This window comes from Aspergillus pseudotamarii (genome assembly GCF_009193445.1).
Source record: "Aspergillus pseudotamarii strain CBS 117625 unplaced genomic scaffold BDV38scaffold_105, whole genome shotgun sequence".
Lineage (NCBI taxonomy): Eukaryota > Fungi > Ascomycota > Eurotiomycetes > Eurotiales > Aspergillaceae > Aspergillus > Aspergillus pseudotamarii.
The window spans coordinates 1-20504 of record NW_022475119.1 but is presented as its reverse complement, the minus strand read 5'-3'; the positions used below and the strand labels follow the sequence as shown (position 1 = coordinate 20504).

Genomic DNA, 20504 nt, shown 5'->3' with positions numbered 1-20504 from the left:
ACGAGGGGTTCGGAAGGAGTACTGGTTAGAGATCAATTCTTTGCACACCTGGGATATCATCGGTCTTGTATGATATGTGTGGATTATATATCTAATTAAATTTAATGTTGTATTGAGAGAAGTACAATTCATAGTATACAAATATATTGATAATTCCATTCGAATGCAGTACATACAAGAGCACAATAATGACCGCTTATCCTTTCTCGCAGGTCACACATGATATATGTCTCTACCGGTAAAAGCAAAAAAAGCCCGTTACGCTACTCTACAAATTAATGAATGTTACGATGGACCTGAAATGCCGTATGACGGCGATTCTGCATGCCGCGCCACGTTCGACGGAGGCCGATACAACAAGGGTTCCCGCTCCCAATCTCTAGTTGCGATACCATCGTGGTCATTGGGGATCTGGGCATCTCCGTTCTCCAGGATTCTAAGTCCTGGCTTTGTGGTGGAAATGGTCCCTGCTCTCCACCAAACGAAACCAACCAATCCGATACCGACCAAGCAGGTCACGAGGGTGAGGATAGCATTTACAGGGATTGGGTTGCGGTGAAATACCTTGAAGGTGAGGGCGTCAAGACCTGCTTGTGCAAAATTACCCAACCCCGATAGGCAGATGATGAGCCCATAGACCTTCCCGAATGTCTGGAAGCCGAATACCTTGGCTGCGTAGTCCGACACAGCGGTGTAGTAGAACGGGCGATAGATGACGAAGATGGCGATGTTTGTGTATCCGGCTTCAATGCTATGAGGAATGCAACCGAGAACACCGATCACGGTTGCGGTTGATACGAGCACGAGGAGGACGAAGGGGGTACTGGCGTTGTCGAGGATAGCTCCAATGAAAGGCACAGAAATAAGACCGCCAAGGGGAAGAAAAAAGTCAAATAGTTCGTTGATCTTCCGGGCTTGTTCGGGCGACCCGAACAGGTATTCGTACTGCTGGCGCATTGAGGCCACGAAATAATTGATTCGGAGCATCTGGAGTACAGTGAAAAGAGTGATGAGGACGAACCATGGGGATCGAACTTGTTGTAAAGCCGAGCAGCCGTGCATTGCACCCCAAACACCACCGGTGGTGTTCTGGGGCTTTGTTGCTGATGGGGTATCTGGTTCGACTCCGTTGGCTCTGAGTACTGGTTCTTCGGTTCTAGATGCGTGATCAGGTCCTCCCTCTGTGAGGAGGTCCTGAATCTTGTTGACGATATCTTGGCGCTGAACGCGACGGTCATTCCGTTGCCGTTCGCCTTCATTCCGATCTGAGATATCATCATCCACCCTGTCGTTCGCTTCGGCGGAAATCTCGGCTTCTGCTTGTTGAACCAGCTCCCCAGCGGTTTTGTAAGATGTTGCTGGCATGATGGTCAGCTGTGCGGCTAGTATAAGTACTGGAACAATGAGGTAAGCTAAGAAGAATTTCCCTGTTGTGAACCGGTCGTTTGTGTTCTCGTTAATCAGACGGAAGATTAAGAACAGTGCGCTGGAGGCATCGAATGCACCTGTGAGCATGGACAGGATCAACCCCGAGCGGGTAGGAAATGTATTCGAAAGATGGAAGGATGAGATAAATATGAATGGTCCGCCCAAAGACAAGAAAAGATACCCTGGGATGTACCCGTCGAAGCCAATGCTACCTGAGAGTCCAAAAAGTATAGCACCAAGAGAAAGGAGACCGCTTCCAATGATTCCACACACGCGCGGGCCGTACGTGTCTAGAATAGTTCCGACTGGAAGGGCAGATACGTTGGTCGCCACAGCGGCTATAGTGAACATCAGGTTGAGACTAAGCGAAGTGTGAGTTGCGAATCGATCGAGCAGAGCAATTTGCTGGAGCACTTACCGAAGCTCTTGTGAGTAGCACACATCTTGGCGTTCATTTAGCTCCTCCTTCGAGCACATACTGTGGTAAACGCCTTCCCGAATTAACACTGGCTTCAGCGCCGCGAAACCAAAGACAACGCCCGCAGCGAGGAAACAGTAGATTACTGCAATACAGACCTGCACTTTATGAGAGATTAGCATCAATCAGAGGTAAAAAAAAGGGGGGGCTTGAGATTACAGATCCGTTTTGCCCGACCAACTTCAAACGCGCTAGTTGTCTCTATTATCGACGCTTCCTGCTGTTTCGCAAGACCGTTTTGTGTCGCCCTGTCTTCTCCCTCTATGTGACTAGGCCGGGGTGTCTGAGAAGGTACTCTTAGGAGAGAGCTACGCTCGTCTCCTGCATCCTCTACCGATGCCTCATTCCAGCCTGGTCCGGCATATGGGTTGAAATTTAAGCGCTGCCTGGAGACCGGAAAGCTGATTGTTGAAGGGAACGACGAAGATAGCGACTCTTCTGGGAGTTCGTGATATGCCGCATCATCTTCTGAATCGGGTATTGACGATTGATCTTGGCGACGGATTGAGGCTGGATTATGTTCCCATGACTCCAAATAGGAGACTCGAGGTAAGGACATACTAGATACACTCTATCTAGAATCAGAAGGGATGCCAGCGAGGAGCTCAGGCAAGAAAGTACCTTGCCTGACTTCTCTCTTTGGAATGGTATTACAATTAGGGCAATTGCTAGATCAAGAAAGGAATGGTGCTCCTTGCAGCATCCGAGCCGCTATTTGGGCGGGCTAGAGTAATAAAAGCTAAGCACTGTTCAAGCTGGCTGATACAAAGGATACAAAGAATATGATAGGATAAAATTGGTTAGATACCGTATTATAGAGAGGGAAAGGAAATGACAGCGTTTTGAGAGGCCCAATGCTGTACAGATCAGGAAAGATGGAAGGTGTTGGTAAGAGGAGGTGGTCATGATGATCATATCAATGATGATGATGTTGTTCAACGTGACCTTCTTCTTTGAGACTAGCTCCAATATCATCTGAGTGGAGACTCGAAAACCAGATGAGGTAATGATCCATGACTAGTTAGTTAAAACTTGAAATAGATCAGCACATGATCCCGCGTCTTTCACGTGACGCGTATGCAGGGCTGGCCGCGCCAAAAAATCGCAACATTTCGTCCAACTGCTTCTTGGCACCACACACATGGCCGATTAGCACGCCGGTGGGCCCCTTGGGATTGAGCCCCTGCCACAATTGACAGGAAAATGCCAAAATATCAGTATGATTCGCTCGGGCGCTTCAGCCTGGTACCCTACACTACTAGTACTATTCCCAAACAATACATTAAAGCCGAAGCCTGATGGGCGAGAAACAAAAAGGGCACTACTCGCCGGTGGACCGTCGTCTCCCTACTACTACTAGTAGCTGACTCGTACAGTTCCTAGTGTGTCGGCTTAGTCTGTTGGAATAAGGGCTGGACCATGCTCTCTTCGTGTTGACCCTCCAACGATTAGCCCATGTGGCGGCAGCAAGCAGCTTTTTGGACAAACAACGCAGAGTGAGTATGTTCCTTATCCAACTAAGGAGCATGAGTACGAGCAATTTTTCTGATAGAATTCACCCGTCTCGTACTAGCTACGAGGCTTGGAAGGAAGCTTACGGACAAGGCCGCACATCCTATCAATGGCGTACGAACGATGAACTTATCTAGTGATCCCCTAAATTTCATACAATACAATACGTTGGGAACAATTCCATTGTGTGAGTCCAACATAATCGGCAAACCTACGCCGGTTCAGTGGCTGCAGATCGTAAAATTTCGAACCCACCGATGTTAATCCATGCGGAGGATGAACCAGTGGCCGGAACACGAATTACGAACATCCAGGGTTCAACCCATGAGGTCGCCATGGTTCAATCCCGCCACAGGGGATGGGGGAGGGGAAAGAAAAAGGGAAAAAAAAAAAAAAAAAAAAAAAGCTATGGTCCATGCATGTGAGCTTTAGATGGATGGCTTACCCATGGCTTGAAAACCAAGCCCGTTGGAGGCCCTGGGTGACTTTTGCCGTGGAAAGCTGAACGATGATTTAAACAATTCTGGAAACTCCGTGCTCCACCACGAGATATAGTGAGGCTACGGACACTATCCGAAAGTCTTAAGTGGTCATGATAGGCATGGGCCGGTGGATGATGCCTGGGGCTATGCGCCCAACTTAGTTAAGCGTGAATAAGCGTTCCAACAACCAGCTCCAAGGGTCGAAGATTAAATGGACCCTAAGCAAAAGGACTGCAGTTTGAAATGCCGAAGCGCTGTTCATTAACCTAAATGAAATTCTCCGGCACGCAATTCTTTCCCAGTTCAAATCTGCGAACTTCTCCTTTTGGAAGGGATCCGAGGTAGACGTGTGTCAACTGGAGGGCACTTCGCCGGTGGACGACTATAGAGGGGCCCGGCTCCTTTTCTTGAAGCCGAGTTTGTTGCGGGCATTTCATCCAGAGACGATCATCGGCACGTTGCGGATTATCATCAGCGTTGCTGGTCCACAGGGTCTCCTACCTATACTACTTACGAGTAATGGAAGGGACCGGCAGCTGTAGCAATGTCCACATTTGCTCCGAATTTACGCCAAGGACAACCTTCTGTAACTCCTCCCTAAGTCTGTCTATCGGTTATCTGTTACACTAGCTTTCTCTTCCCTTCTATTGTCCTCTCCTTCTTGTAGCCTAGGAGGGTGGTCATCGCCTCCACTCTAGAGGAACCATCCCTGCGCTGGGCCTTGAACTGTTTAATATTAATTAAGATTGTTCAGGACCACTTATCGCGGTATCTGTCACTGACGCGGTCACGTTTAGCTTCACCTTAGCGTCTCTGCCCTTTCCCACTGCTTCTCCTCGCTTCTTATGTCCGCTTTATATGACTCGTATCCGTTGCTTTCCCCGGCGTTGGTATTCTCTCTGCCGATTCATGGCTGTTGCGGGTATCTCTAGCCGAGAGACAGTTTTGAGTATATCGTAATGAGGGGATGGTGAGTCCGAAGGCAACCCATCTTGCTCCTTTTCGCCGCGCCAGCCGCTTGTCTAACGCCTGTAATCTGCTTACAGTCTTACATGTCGCCAGCGCCATCTGAAATGTAACTATTCGCCTGTCTCAATCATATTGATCCTTCTTTTGGCTCCGAAACCCTAACATTACCCTTTAGGTGACAAGACTGGAGCCGTGTGCTTACGTTGTCAACGATCGGGCCGGCAGTGTATTCCTGCACCATTGAAACCAGAGGAGGTTACCTTTCGACACGGCCAGAACCCTTCCTTGCGGCCTAAAGGGCCTCCTCGTTATGGAGAAAGCGACCTAGCATTTCCGGATGATCAGATCTGGGTTAATACACCGCCTGACGGTGCGTTTTATCCCCATGGCAATGTGGTAGATGGTGAGATCATGGGAGGCCGACGCATACTAACCGTCCCGCAGTTGCTTTTGAAGACGAGATAGACCGTACAGCGGCCGACTACTACGTTGTGCTAGCTGGGGCGTCTTCATTGTACCTGAGGAAAGCATCTGAACGTCGAGCGTCAATCTCGGGGTCGACGTTGCCACCTTCAACATCTTCCCTCCTGTCCCCTGCTCTTTCTCCGGGAGGTCTAGAGTCATCCCGATCACCGCTTGAACTTCCCCGCGGCACGATCAATAACCTCCTGCCGGCAGACAGTATGGGAGATCATCAAAAACTGGGCAACCTAAATGAGGCTTTTCTCCTTCGACACTTCCGGAAAACAATTGGTGCATGGGTGCTGAACACTTACTTCTGTCGACTTAGAAACGGGAGCATCACTAACGTTTGCTATATACACAGATGGATGTATGCGACCATGAGAGGCACTTCTCAGTAGATGCAGTCGAACGGGCACCTTCGTCCTCCCTCCTGTTGTATGCCTGCTTGGCTACCGCCGCCCGTCACCTCTCTCAAACGAACAACTCAGTCCCGCCGAATGCTGCAGATCAATACCACGAGCAATGCATTGCAATTCTACTGCCGGTGGTGGAAAACACCGACTTTAAAATTAACATCGAGATACTTCTCGCCTCAACAGTGATACTACGCTGTTTTGAGCAACTTTCTTGTTTGTCAATACCATTTGAATCCTTAGTGAGTGTAGTGTTTACTGACAATTTCGACAGCTTGTGCCCTGTCGCAAGACCTACAACGGCACCTCTTGGCTGGCTCAGTGTATATCGGCTCTCACGTCGAGTGTGCATTTTCTGGTGGACTTGCAGAGGCGTCGTTCTGGGCCTTTGTTATGCAGGATGTGCAGTTTGCATTGGCAACTCGAAGCCCTCTACGTTTGACCATTGGACCTTTCGAAGAAAGGCTACGTCTCGCTTGGGAATACCGTAGCGCTCAAACCGACCGGGATTGGGCCCGTCGAGCTCTATGGCTGCTAGCCGAAACTATTAACTACTGCTATGAACCAAGTAGCCCGGCTCACGTGAGTTCTGTTGTTTGGGACGTCCTGAAAAGGAAGATTTGTGATTGGGAGATGCAAAGACCGGATAGCTTTCGACCATTACATTTCTCTCCTGCTAATACAAGCCTTGGGAGACCGTTTCCTGTTGTATGGTTTACCAGCGCATCACACGGTATGCTCTCGGTATATCATCACCTGTATATGGTTACATTAACAGCTAATACTCCAGCAGCTACCGCAGCGCAACAGATATGCATGGCCAAAGCTTTGATACATGAGTATGAGTTGAGGGCTCAGCATTTTGTGACTAGCCCAAATCAAGATCGCAAGACGATCGAGGTAGTTCTAACATATCAACGATTGAAAGCACCTTACTGACTCTAAATATAGAATGATATCGTGAGAAATTTAAGTATCGTTTTAGGCATTGCCCTTTCGGCCGACGATGACCCTCCCGTTCGCATCATGGCCTGCCATGCGCTGTCTGCTTGTAAGTGCTTCATCACACACCTTGAATCCCATTGCGTTGCCGCACCCTTTGTTAGAAGGCCTCCACTCAACACCCCGGGGGCTATACGCCGTTTGGTCGCTAGATGGGATGCTAACCCATCACTAGGCGGCTCATGGATACGTGACCCACTAGCGCAAACGTGTCTTTTAGACCTACTTCGAAGGACAGAAGCAGAGAATGGATGGCCATGGACATCTCTGGCGCAAGCACTAAGTCAAAACTGGCGCATTACGGCGGAATAGTACGACTACCAAGGTATCTACTTTACGTCGAGCGCGTTCTTCCACACAAACCGTCTCCCCCCCTTTCTTTCCTTCATAATCGGTGCATACAGAGATGTATAAAATGTCTACACAGGCCTTCCCAGCAGACGAGTCTGGTGAGGCAAGATCTACCGAGTCGAAAATCTACACGACAGGCGGGACGGACACAAGCTAAACTATTTGCTTTAGGCAATTTGGGGCTCCCGCCGTTGCTTCGCCTTCCCCACCCTCTTCGAAGCCGTGTGGGGACCCTGCCATGTGCCGATAACGCTTCGTCCGGCTGAGTTCGAAGTACGAATTTCGAATACGGTATGTCTTTGTGGGGCTGTGGTTCATTTTTATCGGCCACCGGGCTAATCTAGGCTACAACACGGTAGCTTATCTGGTCCAAGGACACACGTGGGTTCGGTTTTGTTATATACCTAGAAAGGCACCCCTTACGTATGCGATTGCCGAAAGTAGTCAAATGATAGAGAAGAAGAATAATAGATAATTCCCACGCCTGCGGGGCTATGGTTTTGGAGGCTCGAACCCCTCCCATTCAAATATAGTAAGTTGAGTCGGACCCGGCGTTGCCTAGACTTTTCTTCAGCATTAGACACATCCCCAACCTATCTCAAACGGGCTATAACAGGTTGTTCTATAAGTTTTTACTAACCGCATACTTAGAGTGGATTACGCCCCTTTACCCCCCTTTTACGAACAGGCCTGATATGATATAGCCAACCTTGACAATGATAACCAACACAAACGTCATTTTCGGCACATATCCATGTAGCTGCTGAATTAGCCGGCAGAGACCAAACGATAACATGACGAAGCTTCATGTAAACATCCAAGACAGGATCGGCAACACGTCATATTCAGTTATAATGACTGACTTCTGGCGTACGTGGTGTACCCTGGGCCTCTCCTCCCTTGTCACTCCTTTCTCGGTAACTGATTACGAAGGCACATACATGGGCGAAACGAGCCCTAATCGCCAGGATCCAATGGGAGAAAAACACAAGAAGGGGAAGAGCCTGTCGATTGTACCCTAACCAAAGAGCCAGACGTCCACCTCCACACAACCACACCGAAGCCACTCCGTACATTCGGCGTATGTGCCACACTTACTTCCATACGGAGCGCCGGTATGTAGTTGTGAAGTTCCGAAAGGATCCCAGCTTGCATCGGATCTAGATCCGCGACCACCGGAACAATAAATATACTTTCACTGCCGGTGCCGAGATACCTTAAACCTTATATAACATGAACTTACATTTTTCTTACCTCTCTTTTGTTTCTCATCAACCTGGCGCTCGGATCGTTTCATAGTGGATGTTTTGACTTTCCTATAGTACACTTTATTATAAGTTGCGGGTATACGGAACTACAGAGTAAGATGAACTCCATTGAATATAACCCGTATACTCCGTACTTTGCCCTACATCATCTCACCGGATCAAACAAAAAAAAAAAAAAAAAAAGGCCTCTCCACCAATTGGAAATAGTACAGCCACATTCACATTCAAGTGGGGTATCATTACCACAACCACCTGGATTAAACCACCCTCGTAAACATTCGATACCCCCACGCCGTCTCCCCCCTCAGAATTATCACCAGTACGAGTAAGTCCCCAGCTGATCAAACATCCCAATTTAGAAAGTGAACTCCTCTACCGAAATGCAAAAACCCGAGTAATGGCCGGCTTATGGTACCTTAGACCAAAGCCAAGGCAATACTAAGATAATCAAACTATGTGCGAAAATTCAGGGTCAGGTCCCCACACAACGATACACGGGTAAAAAAAAAAAAAAAGAAAAGCTTTGGTTACTCCAATTCTGCCTCCCCCACCTGCCTCTTTCTCATTATCTTTTTTTTTTTGTTTCCTTCGTTCCGTTTTCTCATTTCTCCTGTGATCTTCCAGTTTTGAATCCCGCTTACTAAAGTTTGGTAGGGCTGTTATTGGTTGGTGGGAAAATAGGATAAGGTTTTTGGTTACGTGTGTTTTGGGTTTGAGTTTTGGGGCGAGATTTTCTTTTTTATTTACTTTCTTATCTTAGTTTCTTGTTTCTTTTTTTTGTTAGTTTTGTACAGAGTACTATTTAACTTTATTTTTGGGTTTAGTTTTAATTTCCTATTTGGTTTTACGGTTCTTTGGGGTAATCTGGGATAAAACTTATTTTGGTTGGAGTTTTCCATTGTTTGGTTTGTTTGTTTGTTCTTGTAGTTCATCTCGGTGCATGTCCTAATTTGCGTTTTATATTTTCTGGTTATACATGGTTGACAGGAGAAGAGGGTATCATATCAAAGCAATATGTATGTATGTACAGAGCAGGAAAGTCCATTTCACCGTGAGAGAAATAGAGATATCTGTGCAAATCAACAATCTCCACATGCCGTACAAGACACGGAAGGCACGGGAGGTGTATAGTACCACCTTCCGCCATCCCGCGTCTGAATCGGAAATGGTATATATAAACGAGGGCGTAGACTGACACGCCGCAGAGGATTGATCCGAGTGTATCCACACTAATAATATCCGGTCCCCTCGGTCGGTAATGGCAGGTTGAAGAACCCGTCTCCCAACATATTCTCCAGCGCATACAGGTTCTCCGGCTCAAACCCCACCTGCATTCCCAACTCCGGCACAAAGAAACCTTGCACCGGCCACGGCATCGCCATGTTGCTATTTACCGAGGGTTCGGGGTATCCCGAGGGTGGGATATCCTGGTAGGTTGACGTCAAGGGGGGATACAATTGCCGCGCTGGGGCCGGGTACTGGGCCCAGGGGTCGGAATCGGTCGTGCCACCTGCGGCCGGGGAAGGACTTGGGCCTAGAGAGGGTTGCGGTTGCGATACAAGGTCTGACGAGGGAGTTTGGCTGACCGGCCCTGAGGCCGGGGGGGTGTAGTTGGCGGTCGATGGAGGGCATGGACCCTGGCCTGAGCTAGGACGGTTCTGCGGCTCGCCCATGGCGACTTCGCTCAGCAGGTGGAGAGGAGTCGTGCCCGTGTTCTTCTGGGGTCATCAGCCATGTTACGGGGAACTTCGGGCAGGCATAGCGAATATATCGAACGAGAGATATGGGTACCAACTCACCCTTTGGTATTTCTCTGCGGCTGATTGACAAGGGGTATTGTCATTACCACAGTTCATTGGGCGCAGTCCGCCACCGAAAGCGTCTCTCAAAGCGAGTCCATGGTCCTTGCGTTTCAGAAACCACCCTCGAAGCATGCTCAACACCACCGAGAACTTGGCCGGGGTCCGCCCCCCAGCTTGCTCGCCGGCCCTGGTGTAATGCTCGATCACGCGGTCGAGGTAGTATTCGGTCTTTAAACTAGCGACATCGATTACCTGGCCAATACGTGTTTCCGGTGAAGATACAATGGAATAAAGCTTGATCAATGCAACAACCGTAAATGACGTCCGGGCCAGGGCAAAAACAGGCAGAGAGATGAGATCCTTGATGTCAACGGAGCAGATGGTATCTATAGCTTGGTGAATTGAAGTAAGACAGGTGCTCAAAGCATTCATATGCGCGGCGCTTGTCAGGCTGGAATGGTCGTCGCCTGGTGATTTCTGATCCTCGCTGTAATCCACATGCATGGCACCCTCGTGAAGATAGAGGTTGACAATATATTCAGCTTGCGTAAATACGGCTGGCAGCTCGTCAGCAAAAGACACAGGGACAGGATGCCGTGCGAACTTACGGAAGTCGCTCGGTCCTCGCTCCCTCCGGAGTTGCTCTAGCTGTTTTTCGAATACTTTGAGAGTGTACTGAACCTTGGGCTCTGAGAAAGCAACAATGGACCCAGTATCGTCGGGGCAGAACTGCTGATGGATATCCTCGATAATATGTACTAGTTTGGCCCATTGTATCATCACTTTATCCGAGGGCAATGCATCCGATGACTTCTCCAATATTTCTACACACTCATCCATATACGGAGTCCAGCGTACGAGAAGGGTGCGTCGCAAAGAGGCAGCAACCCTACAGATGTCAGAAACCGGTTCTCACAGTCAGTCTCGAAAGGGTAATGCTTACTGCACGGCTAGAAAATAACAACCCAACCACGCCCGTCTAGCCTCCGCCGAATCAGGGTCCTGAGACGGCGATTTTTTCAATATAAGGTCTTTGACCAAGGTCCATGGACGACTCTTTGGCATCGGCCTACGGTACATCCCGATATCCATCGCTAACGTCACAGCCATATGACTCAACTGGTAAAACTTCAGCTCTTCAAAATGGTCCGGCGGGATGTACCAGTTGCAGGTCACAAGAAGTCCCTGAATTAAATCCAGTGACTTTTCGCCTTTCACCACGACGCGTTCCGCAATGACCCTGTAGAAGTCTTCAATAAGGGGAATCTGTAATTCAGGCTGAATAGGCCCCACGGCTGTAGCGATGATGGCATGGAGTAACACCGGTTTGGTCTTCCGGACGTCTGCTATCGTGACTCCAGGAGGGAAGACTACCATCGGGATATGGGGCGCCATATGCTTCACATATCTGTTGAAAGATTCCGATGCTACGTCCGCACTCACAAGGCATCGGTCAATCACATCGAGGGGCTCATTTGCTGCGTTCGGTTTCGGCGCTGTGGTATCTGAGCCGGAGCTTGGACGAGCATGCCATTGCCTAGACGTATTTTCTAAGATCTGCTCTGTAGCAGGGCTTGGAGCACGGTAGAATGAGGGTCCCACCAGACCACTGTCCCTTGGGTCCTTAATCTCCCCGCTATGTCGCCGTTTTTTTCCCGCCAGGCCGGTGGGCTCCCCCACCGGTAGAGAACCAGTCGACGCGGTATGAGTTGGCCCCAACCATCGTCTTCCAGTGTGCTCCTCACGCGGCGGACCTGGGTAGGCTGTTTGTAGCGTTGGCCCATTACCCTGAGAGGCCTGTAAGCTTGCCGTCAGCGCGTCAATCTTCCGCTCTAATTCTGCGACGCGACTATCCGTCTTCTTTTGGCGTCGACGGGTTGGGACCGTAACGACACAGGATCTTCCAGCCTTGGCACACCGTTTACAGGAGGCGTTCGGGTTGCTCATGTCAGGTTCGCACCGGACTTTCAACTGCCGACATGATTCGCATGCGCGTGGTCGTTTCAGCTCTGCATAAGGATCGTTGGGATCGATCGAGTCGAGCCTTTGTGTACTACCAATGATGCTCCCAGGGCTCGCTTGGTATAGAGCATGATTGGACTGAGGTTGTGTGGTTGAGCTGCCGTAGTAGCCGGGACCGCTAGAGGTCGAGGCCGCAGAATGCAGCTGTGCATTCGGTGAGACCTGGGACGGAGGGTCGGGGTAGTCATGCGTCGGATGGGAGGATAGAGGAGCGGGATCGGCTTGTCGAGTGGCAGGTGACGGGAGGTAAGCATGGTTCGTTCCGACTCCCTCTGGAGGGCTGCTATCGCTGCCCGGACGCAGGCGCGGATCGATCTCCATCAGTTGCGGGGACTGGAGTGGATATGTCACCGTCAGCACGTCGGCCTCTCGACCGCGGCAACATGATGATGAGGTTGGCGATGGGGACTATTCTCAAATGCAGCAGGCGACGCAAGAGGATACGGAGTGGCCAAGGTAAATCAAACGGGACAGAACGTAATATGACTTACCTGAGAGCAGTTAGACTGTGGAACAATGTATGTCTGTTGATGGAGCTGCTGGCGTGCAGTCGGCAGAATCGGCGACCGATGACCGACAGCGGCTGATCAGTTCCCACTAGTCTGTTTTTGGGTTGCTCCCGCACTATACTACTTCGATACAGATCCTGCCAGATCATTGATGAGGCTTAACCCTACACCCTGTTTTCACCTATAGATTACGGTGGCATTCAAGCTGTAGGACGTCATCTAAACTGTATGTAGATTCCATTTTTTTGAAATGTGTAAATCTACCTGGGGCCCAATGCGGACTGCACAAAGGATATATCGATACCGCCGTAGGATATAGAGATATAGATCTGAGATGGCAATTCGAAAGTGAACACACATATCATGGTAGAGAGTAGAACGCCACCTACAGATTGCCAACAAGCCAACAAGGGAGATTAGAAATGAACGCCCGCTCGAACGGTTGCGAAAGAGATATCCAGCATGGAACTTGCGCCATAAACCCATAACCAACGCCATATTGTCAACTCAAGCTGATGAGAAGAGAAGGGTCCACAAAAGCATAGAAATAAAGAGATACGAACCAGCGAGAGAGTGAGAAACCCAAGAAAGCAAAACATATACAAATCACTCAGGACACTTTATGTACCGGGCACTCCTTCTTTCGCTCGAACCATTCGACAATGCACCTTTTGTGGAACTTGCAGAGACATTCTAGTCGGACCAACGGCTGGCCAACCTCATACTCTTCCATGCAAATAGTGCATTCCTGCGCACTGCCATCATGCCCAAGACAATCCTTCTCGGTAGCCGTAAAGGCGAGCATTCGCACAGGGGTAGAAGACTGCGCAACGGGACTGCTACTGTGGGAGGACGAGCGCGCTCGGGAGCCATGACTTTCGATGCACTGCCTGATATGTGCCTCGCGAGCATCCTCGTTCCCGTTCATATCCAGAGGCGGTAGAACATGATCACAAATAGGGCAAAGGTCTCGCTCGTCCACACGGCGACGGGGAGCGGAGATAGGTAAACGTACCTCCTGGTCGGCAGATGTAGCGAACGACGGTCCAGCCGACAGCATCGCACTGCCTGGCGCCAGAGGAAGAGGCCGTCCCGATGTTATCGTCGACGAGGCAAATCGAGCTGCTGATAAAGAACCGTACTCCATTGGCCGTTCTTGGAATCGCGAGCCTAAGGACCCCCCGAAGCCGCCGTAGAGATGATAGTCACTCGACCCCACTGTCCTGCGGGCTGAACGGGAAGAGAAATTGTCGGGCTACAAATGATTATCTTCAGTCAGTCACGGAAACATTTCCCGACATATAAAAGGTTAAGAAACTTACGATCGAGGCGTACGGCGGATGGCGGGCCGGTGATGAGAGGGAATGGTAAGCGCGGTGACGGGATTGGTTGGTTGATGCACTAAAACTGCCCCGTATATAATCTGTACCTGACTGGGGCTCGCCTGGAGCCCGGATGGTTGTATATCCACGCGGTGGTTCTGGGTTCGGGTCTGGAACGCAAGGGTTGCATAAGCGCACCTCCTCGCCACCTCCAAGAGCTGGGTTAAGGGCGGTCGGTGATTGAGCCGAGTCATCTCCTTCTAGATCAACGAGCGGCGCTACACGTGGTGTGATCAGCGTGGATGCACGGGAACGGTTGGTGTCTGGCGGATGGACAATAAATTGTCTCGGAATTGTGATCCGGTGAGGTGAACATGACGCGCACACCACCCGTCCACATTTGCGACAGTGATGTTTCCTGTACCAGAAACTGAACGGTGTTCGACAGATCGGACAACTTGTCACCTCCGAGTCGGGCTGCCACCGCGGCCGTATATACTCTAGATAGTCATTTCCCGCTCGTGACCAGGAGGTTCGGCGGTCATTTGACCGCTGACGCTGGCCTGGGGGCGACGATGACAAGTCGATAGGCGTGGAGTAGGACGCACCAGGCGCAGAGCTTTCGTGTCGCATCGACGACGCCGCACTGGGAATAGGCCTGCTATCCATCTGTGCTGTTATACGCCCTCCCGATTCAATCGCACTGCCAGATACTGACTGTCTCGACCAGACATCCCCCTCCGCATTGACTAATCTTCTTTTTCGATCCGGGCCAGTTACAGTGGAGCGCCTTCTCCCAGAGCGTCTGTCAAAAGCAGGACCAGCCTCGCTTGTCATGGCGGTATCGGAGGTCGCATGGGGTCTGAATCCAGCGGGATGCCCCAGGGCGGAATATGCGGTAGAAGCACCTACTGGTGCAGAAGTCGGGACAGAACTCGACGATGATGACGACATCAACCAAGGGTGTGGAGTGAATAACGAATTCAACGTTGGCTGTTTTCCTATCGCTGGAGAAATCAACCTCCGCCGTTTAGATGACGGGCCGTCATGGACTGTGTGGCGCAACGATTCCAGGGCGAAGAACACGAAGGACAGAAGTAACGAAGACGGACACGAACACTTAGAGATTGGTTTCGGGTTGGAAAAGCAAGCACTGGTGTCAGCCCCACGACGATTGGTTTCGTTCAAGGGAATAGAAGGCAGGGGCGACAAGGGGTGACCGAGCCAGTAATCAAGGGCTTATCAAGTGCGGTTCAGGGCGGAGAGGGAGTTTCCCAAGATTCGGTGTTGATGGCAAATAAGTAGAAGTGACTCGAGGAGTGGGTGTCTCGTGACACCACAAATACAGAGCGCTAAAGGGGGAAAATAAAGAAGAAGGAACGAGAATTGCACACTGAAGTCACGCTTGAATAAAATACGAAGTGAAGGCGAAAGAGAGGGAAAAATGCAGAAAGAAAAAGAGGGTGAGAGAGAGTCCAGGTTAGTTAGTAGTTGTCAGGCAAGTGTGCCTTACGATTAACCCGCCTTTCCTATTATTCTTCGCCGCGGGGCAACTGGAAAGATAGCAGTCCAAAATTCTAAGGCACCAAACACCCACGAGACTGCAGCACCGTGTGACCTCCCAATGAATTCTAAATCATGGTGCAGTCCCGGTAAGAATCCTTTATATCCTGCAAAATTTTCAACCTCGAGGGTCAGATGCCTTTTCCCCCTTGCTGAGGTAATAAGGAAATCTTCCAATTGTCAGGGTCTACGAAACTTTGATACCAATAGCGTTTGCCACTTCGGCTTATCATAACGGATACTGATCCACACTTGCTTCTGGATGGATACCCATAATAACGAATTTGATGCTAACCTCGTGATTTTTGGGCTATATAGCTAGAAAAGTACCATCCCATTATTCCAGTCGAGCTGGCCGATCCTAATTTCACGGTAGTTAAAAGAAACTATTCTCGAATACTTCATACATGAATTGAACGCTCCACAATATACAAGACGAAGAGCTTCTGAATTAGAAGGCTTTTCCCGGTCACGATTAGCTGCCCTTGCAGGCACAATGGAATGCCCTCGAATTAAGCATAGAGAAAATAGGGCAGAAAAAGTAAGAAAAGAAAGTGAAGACATGGTAGGACGGGTAGGTATTTTGCAGATCGTGGTGTATATGTAACGGAGATCCAAACGTATATCAGAACGCCAGGTACAGCTCTTTTCCGGTAGCACGAAACGAAGAATAGTAAAAGGAAATTCGTCACTTTGATATCAAATACAAATAGAACAGCGCAGAATATACATGCTGTCACATCGACGGATATATCGTTAGGATAGAAGTGCAACTTGGTGCACTGAAGATAGTGCTTCACTTGCAGCACAGGGCTTAATGACTTCCTTCAGGATGATGCGGCTCATCAACAAGCTCGGCAGCACTTCCAGTAAAAGAGGGTTCATCCGGGCTAGCTTCATGGATATAGTCCCGGGTGCGATGCTGGGCAACGTATCCCATGCTCGAGGGCCGGTCGGTACCATTCCCGTGATGCCGGCTTGAGGACGTTGACGCGGTTGTTGAGGCTATAGAGAAGTTGCGATCCCGCGAAGGGGAACTAGCAGCACTAAACGGCAATCGGCCGGTACCGGATGAGGAAGGATGTAACTGAGGAGCCGGGTAATGGGCCTCTTGCGAAACAGCTTTGGTCACAACGGGAAGAGATGCAGTGTCTTCCTCTAAAGCCAACGACCGAGAATCACGCCGAGAAGGTCGCGAAGCCTGTGGGGCTCCTGAAGGTGAGCTATGCTGGGAGCCGATGCGACTGGGCAGCTCAATAGCGCCACCGGACTCAACTTGAGGCAGGCTGATCAGCGCCTCGCGGGTTCGATTGTTGTCATCACTATCTGTATCTGGATATGATCGGTCGCTTCCTGAGACTCGACGGCTGTGCCCTGCGGTAGCCTGTTCGTCAGGCTCATCTCGATATGGTTCGTGGACATCATCCCCTTCAGGAAGCAGACCAGGTGGGGGCGCCCTTGCGCTGCGAACAACTTCGAATCCTTTACCGTTTTCCTTAGTCTTTCCTCGGAACAGGTTGCGGAAGAAGCCGGTGGCAGAAGATACAGGTCCAGTGGGATCTGCAGGGCCAGTCTTCAATTTACGCGTGCCGCTTTGCGACAGCGGCGGACCCCGGACACGGTAGTAGAAGTCGACCTCGCGAACAGCGTAATCTTTGCGGGATTGTCGAGGATCATCCAGATCGAGATCGTCTTTCGGCGCAGGAATGTAGGCTGGCACGGGGGTAGCCCGCCCAGACATGGGGCCCTCGATTATATCATCATCAGCGTCGCTGCCTGCTCGTGGCCGACCGCCCGTTCTACCTTTCTCGCCTCCACTCATATCCACTCTCTTATTGCGAGGCCTGGGAGGTCTGTAGTACGGATCGTGCGCTTGCATGGCAATAAGGGGACCGCTTTTCGGAGAATTACTTCCAGTTGTCTGGTAGCCTGCACCCTGGAAAGTAGGGTTGCTACCAGGCGTGGTGGGTGTAAATAGACCACTACTATTAGCCCGACTATGAGTACCTCCATGAGCACTGCCCGACTCGTAGAAGGCGCTGGTTCTGCCCTCACTCGCGGCTGCCCGATTCAGAAGCATTGCCGAGCTGCCCGAAAGGCTTCTGGGCCGTGACCCGTCAAACTGAGAAGACAATCGCTCGTCGGTGTGGGCTAGCATCGCAGCCTCAGAGCCCATGCTTTGGCGAGTTCCAACACTTCGTCTTGGCATACGCCGTGAGAGTTGCCGCATACCGAATACCTAGATCATTGTCAGCCTAGCACCCAGACGAGAAGACCAACGCTAGGAAAGGAAGGAATTGATAATACTATACATACCTTGACGAGGCCACCGCGGGTAACACCACCTTCGTAGCCTCCAGCACCGGCGAGTCGAGCTATAACTTCAACCAATGTCTGCAAGGCGTTCAAAAAGAACCCGAACACTAGAACGACTGCGTGTAAGAAGAGAATAACGTAGCCTATCCAACCACGGGCAGCCTGGGACACGCCTAAGGACGGAACAAAAACGACGCTCAAGAGGATTGTGAGAAACCGCACAATCGAGAAACAGGCGTGATAGAGGTTCATGGACGTCGGCGAAGGAAACGGGCGGAAAGCAACAAGCGTCAAAATGGCAACAACTTCGCAAATCGCCAGGAGCACTATTTGAGCAATCCCTGAAGGTTGAAGCGCACCGATCGCGACGCCGCGGGCAAACGACAGGAAGAGAGACACCACAGTAAAGGCGGCTGCATCATCGCAGAAAGTATTGTACAGTGGACCATACAGCAATACCGTCGGCAGATCGTCGAAGAGGTATGATTTGGGACGAGTGCTTGCGATCAACCGAATGACCCAGATTGCAAAAGCTATCATTATGAGAATGACCACGACGGCTAGAGCCACAGAGTATGCTGGAGATTCTCTAGCGATAACCAGTTGGAAAAAGGAGAGCGAAATGAGCGGTAAGAACAGATAATTACAGACGATTCGAATGACGTTACCAACGGTGAACGGCATGTTCTTAGAACGTAGGTCTTCCTCCGGAATATGGGCAAGTTCACGATGAAGCCACCGAAATGCAAAGGCGAGCTGGATAATGAGCGTGATCGCGACAACAACCGCAAGCAACCATATTATCATCCCCGGCCAGATATCCCGCGCCGACTCCATTCCAACATATTGTTGTAGAGTGTCCAGCCCGTAGGTACCGTTCACGGTGTATACACCATCCTTTACAGGATTCCGCTCATTCCCAGGACTTAGAAAGCTCTGGTTAAACATGAGGGTTGACCACGCAACCTGACTCACCACCGGTTGATAATAGCCGGGGTAGTTCAGCGACAATGCTCCTGTAAGTACTGCGAATTGCATATATTGTAGGCAGTCCCCGAACCCTGGCGTCACCAGGCGAAGGACATCTTCATCGCGGCCATAATTGCTTGTCCAGTGAAAGGGGTCCGTTGTCCCCCATGGACTGTATATTGCGGCGGTTACGGTCGCGACTCCTACGAGGATTAGGATAACAAGAGGGACATAAGCTAGCGCACTTTTCAGGGCCGATCCAAGATCTGGAGTGACATCAACTGATATACATCCTAGCTCAGTGGCCGCTGCATCGCCAGACTTGATTAAGAGAGTTGACGACAGGGTCGCAAAGCGATACGACGAGAGCATGTCATGTTGGACAGAGAAAGAGCGTAAAGAACTCAGGTCGCTCCTAATGATATTTAGGACATTTGGTTAGTTCCATAACGTTTGGACAGTGGTAAAGCCTGAATACTCACGCATTAGAGTAGAAGACAGGTCCCAGCGGGCACTCTCCTTGAATGATTGAGTCGCAGAACCTAGTTGGACCACTGTATGGAGAGAAGCTAACCACATCAACAGTCGTTATCAGGGTACTGTATTTGTTGTTGGCCGTATCCAGGTCCATGATCTTTCCCACCGTCGCGTTCGGGTTTGTCCACTGTGGATCATCGGGAGATGGATAGGACGACGACTGGTCGGCGGTCCCAGACACATTACCGTATACCGTGATGTTCAAGTTATGCAGCGAATTCGTCAAGTCGAATTTCACGGACACATCGAGCGGGACAAACTGGAGTTTCTGGGGTTTCGATGCGATGGTGGGCGCAGGCAAGCAATTGTCGAAGTTCACCAGAGCAGCATAGGCCGGAGACACCAGTATCACCAACAGTAGCATCAATCTCCACACTATCCCCCCGCCACCGGATCGAATCCAATGTCGTCGCGACGATCGCAAGCTATCCCACTCATCTTGTGACTGGAACGATGGCGTGTGTATGGAAACCCCAGGTGCGCGTCGGTCATGCCATCTCGCAAGTTGGTCTACGCACATCACGATCTTCCGGTATATGTAGGATGACCTCCTTGGGGAGGTCAGCCCCCTCGTAGACGATTTAATCCACGTTGTCCAACCAAGATCCGAGGATTTCTGAAGCTATCAGCGTCTGCCTAATCGGCTCGGTAAAGCCGCGAACTTCCAGGTGAACGGAGCGAACGGGAACAGTCTGGGGGAGAATCGGTTTGCAGAGGGGGTGGCGAAATAAGGTATCGCGATCGAAGGACCAAATAAGAATAGGAGTGAACTACTCCTCTCAATGCCCCGAAATGGAAATGTAGGGGATAGGGACCATAACTCCGAAAGTTGGCGGCGGGGAAGGGATTTCCAGGTCCAAAAAGCGCAAGCGGAGGTAAACAGTGAAGGAGCCCGGCAATGACTGTATGGACCACCGATAGGGATCCCTCGCTTTTTTGGCTTTTTTGTTTCTTTCCCTTTTTCTCACACAAATGAGCGCATTTACGAGTTAGAGCCACAGAAAAAAAAAAAAAAAAAAAAAGAAGTAAAAAAAAGTGAAAGGGAAAAAAACAAGGATGGAAATTGATTGGAATGTGAAGGCCAAAAAGCTTCCGT

The 20504-nt window shown here is 50.2% G+C and overlaps 6 protein-coding genes across 6 annotated transcripts; 1 reads left to right on the top strand and 5 right to left on the bottom strand.

Annotated features, from left to right (window-relative positions):
- Nucleotides 1-19: 19 nt before the first annotated feature.
- BDV38DRAFT_290051 (putative MFS transporter Fmp42) lies at nucleotides 20-2905 on the bottom strand. The gene is made up of 3 exons (XM_032061391.1): nucleotides 2088-2905; nucleotides 1847-2004; nucleotides 20-1789 (listed from the first exon to the last, which is right to left on the bottom strand). The coding sequence occupies exons 1-3, from the start codon at nucleotides 2463-2465 to the stop codon at nucleotides 286-288; spliced, it is 2040 nt and encodes a 679-aa protein (XP_031907624.1). The 5' UTR covers nucleotides 2466-2905; the 3' UTR covers nucleotides 20-285.
- Nucleotides 2906-2919: 14 nt separating this feature from the next.
- BDV38DRAFT_264009 (uncharacterized protein) lies at nucleotides 2920-3796 on the bottom strand. The gene is made up of 2 exons (XM_032056245.1): nucleotides 3480-3796; nucleotides 2920-3402 (listed from the first exon to the last, which is right to left on the bottom strand). The coding sequence occupies exons 1-2, from the start codon at nucleotides 3616-3618 to the stop codon at nucleotides 3299-3301; spliced, it is 243 nt and encodes an 80-aa protein (XP_031907623.1). The 5' UTR covers nucleotides 3619-3796; the 3' UTR covers nucleotides 2920-3298.
- A 1063-nt stretch (nucleotides 3797-4859) lies between these two features.
- Nucleotides 4860-7061, top strand: BDV38DRAFT_288555 (Zn(II)2Cys6 transcription factor; the record flags this gene model as incomplete). Its single annotated transcript, XM_032061059.1, has 9 exons — nucleotides 4860-4870; nucleotides 4947-4975; nucleotides 5045-5239; nucleotides 5314-5630; nucleotides 5696-5963; nucleotides 6022-6480; nucleotides 6541-6647; nucleotides 6699-6798; nucleotides 6925-7061. 9 exons carry the CDS (start codon nucleotides 4860-4862, stop codon nucleotides 7059-7061), a joined length of 1623 nt encoding a protein of 540 aa, XP_031907622.1.
- A 2536-nt stretch (nucleotides 7062-9597) lies between these two features.
- On the bottom strand, nucleotides 9598-14977 carry BDV38DRAFT_275825 (putative C6 transcription factor (War1); the record flags this gene model as incomplete). Its single annotated transcript, XM_032058092.1, has 6 exons — nucleotides 9598-10083; nucleotides 10168-10727; nucleotides 10779-11059; nucleotides 11114-12525; nucleotides 13330-13956; nucleotides 14024-14977. 6 exons carry the CDS (start codon nucleotides 14975-14977, stop codon nucleotides 9598-9600), a joined length of 4320 nt encoding a protein of 1439 aa, XP_031907621.1.
- Nucleotides 14978-15862: 885 nt separating this feature from the next.
- On the bottom strand, nucleotides 15863-16275 carry BDV38DRAFT_15529 (uncharacterized protein). Its single transcript, XM_032051702.1, has one exon. It carries the CDS (start codon nucleotides 16148-16150, stop codon nucleotides 15905-15907), a length of 246 nt encoding a protein of 81 aa, XP_031907620.1. The 5' UTR covers nucleotides 16151-16275; the 3' UTR covers nucleotides 15863-15904.
- BDV38DRAFT_15521 (uncharacterized protein) lies at nucleotides 16111-20417 on the bottom strand. Its single transcript, XM_032051699.1, has 3 exons — nucleotides 19354-20417; nucleotides 17903-19286; nucleotides 16111-17825 (listed from the first exon to the last, which is right to left on the bottom strand). The coding sequence occupies exons 1-3, from the start codon at nucleotides 19926-19928 to the stop codon at nucleotides 16401-16403; spliced, it is 3384 nt and encodes a 1127-aa protein (XP_031907619.1). The 5' UTR covers nucleotides 19929-20417; the 3' UTR covers nucleotides 16111-16400.
- Between the last annotated feature and the right edge of the window lie 87 nt (nucleotides 20418-20504).

What these genes read in the sequence shown, in the direction of transcription:
- BDV38DRAFT_290051 (XM_032061391.1), bottom strand. Translation starts at nt 2,465, where the DNA reads ATGTCCTTACCTCGAGTCTCCTATTTGGAGTCATGGGAACATAATCCA. An exon ending in AGACAACTAGCGCGTTTGAA is followed by an intron (nt 2,005 to 2,087) that starts GTTGGTCGGGCA and finishes CATAAAGTGCAG; the next exon opens with GTCTGTATTGCAGTAATCTA. An exon ending in TGCTACTCACAAGAGCTTCG is followed by an intron (nt 1,790 to 1,846) that starts GTAAGTGCTCCA and finishes CACTTCGCTTAG; the next exon opens with TCTCAACCTGATGTTCACTA.
- BDV38DRAFT_264009 (XM_032056245.1), bottom strand. Translation starts at nt 3,618, where the DNA reads ATGTTGGACTCACACAATGGAATTGTTCCCAACGTATTGTATTGTATG. An exon ending in CTTCCTTCCAAGCCTCGTAG is followed by an intron (nt 3,403 to 3,479) that starts CTAGTACGAGAC and finishes GAACATACTCAC; the next exon opens with TCTGCGTTGTTTGTCCAAAA.
- BDV38DRAFT_15529 (XM_032051702.1), bottom strand. Translation starts at nt 16,150, where the DNA reads ATGTCTTCACTTTCTTTTCTTACTTTTTCTGCCCTATTTTCTCTATGC.
- BDV38DRAFT_15521 (XM_032051699.1), bottom strand. Translation starts at nt 19,928, where the DNA reads ATGTGCGTAGACCAACTTGCGAGATGGCATGACCGACGCGCACCTGGG. An exon ending in CCTGTCTTCTACTCTAATGC is followed by an intron (nt 19,287 to 19,353) that starts GTGAGTATTCAG and finishes AAATATCATTAG; the next exon opens with GAGCGACCTGAGTTCTTTAC. An exon ending in CCCGCGGTGGCCTCGTCAAG is followed by an intron (nt 17,826 to 17,902) that starts GTATGTATAGTA and finishes ACAATGATCTAG; the next exon opens with GTATTCGGTATGCGGCAACT.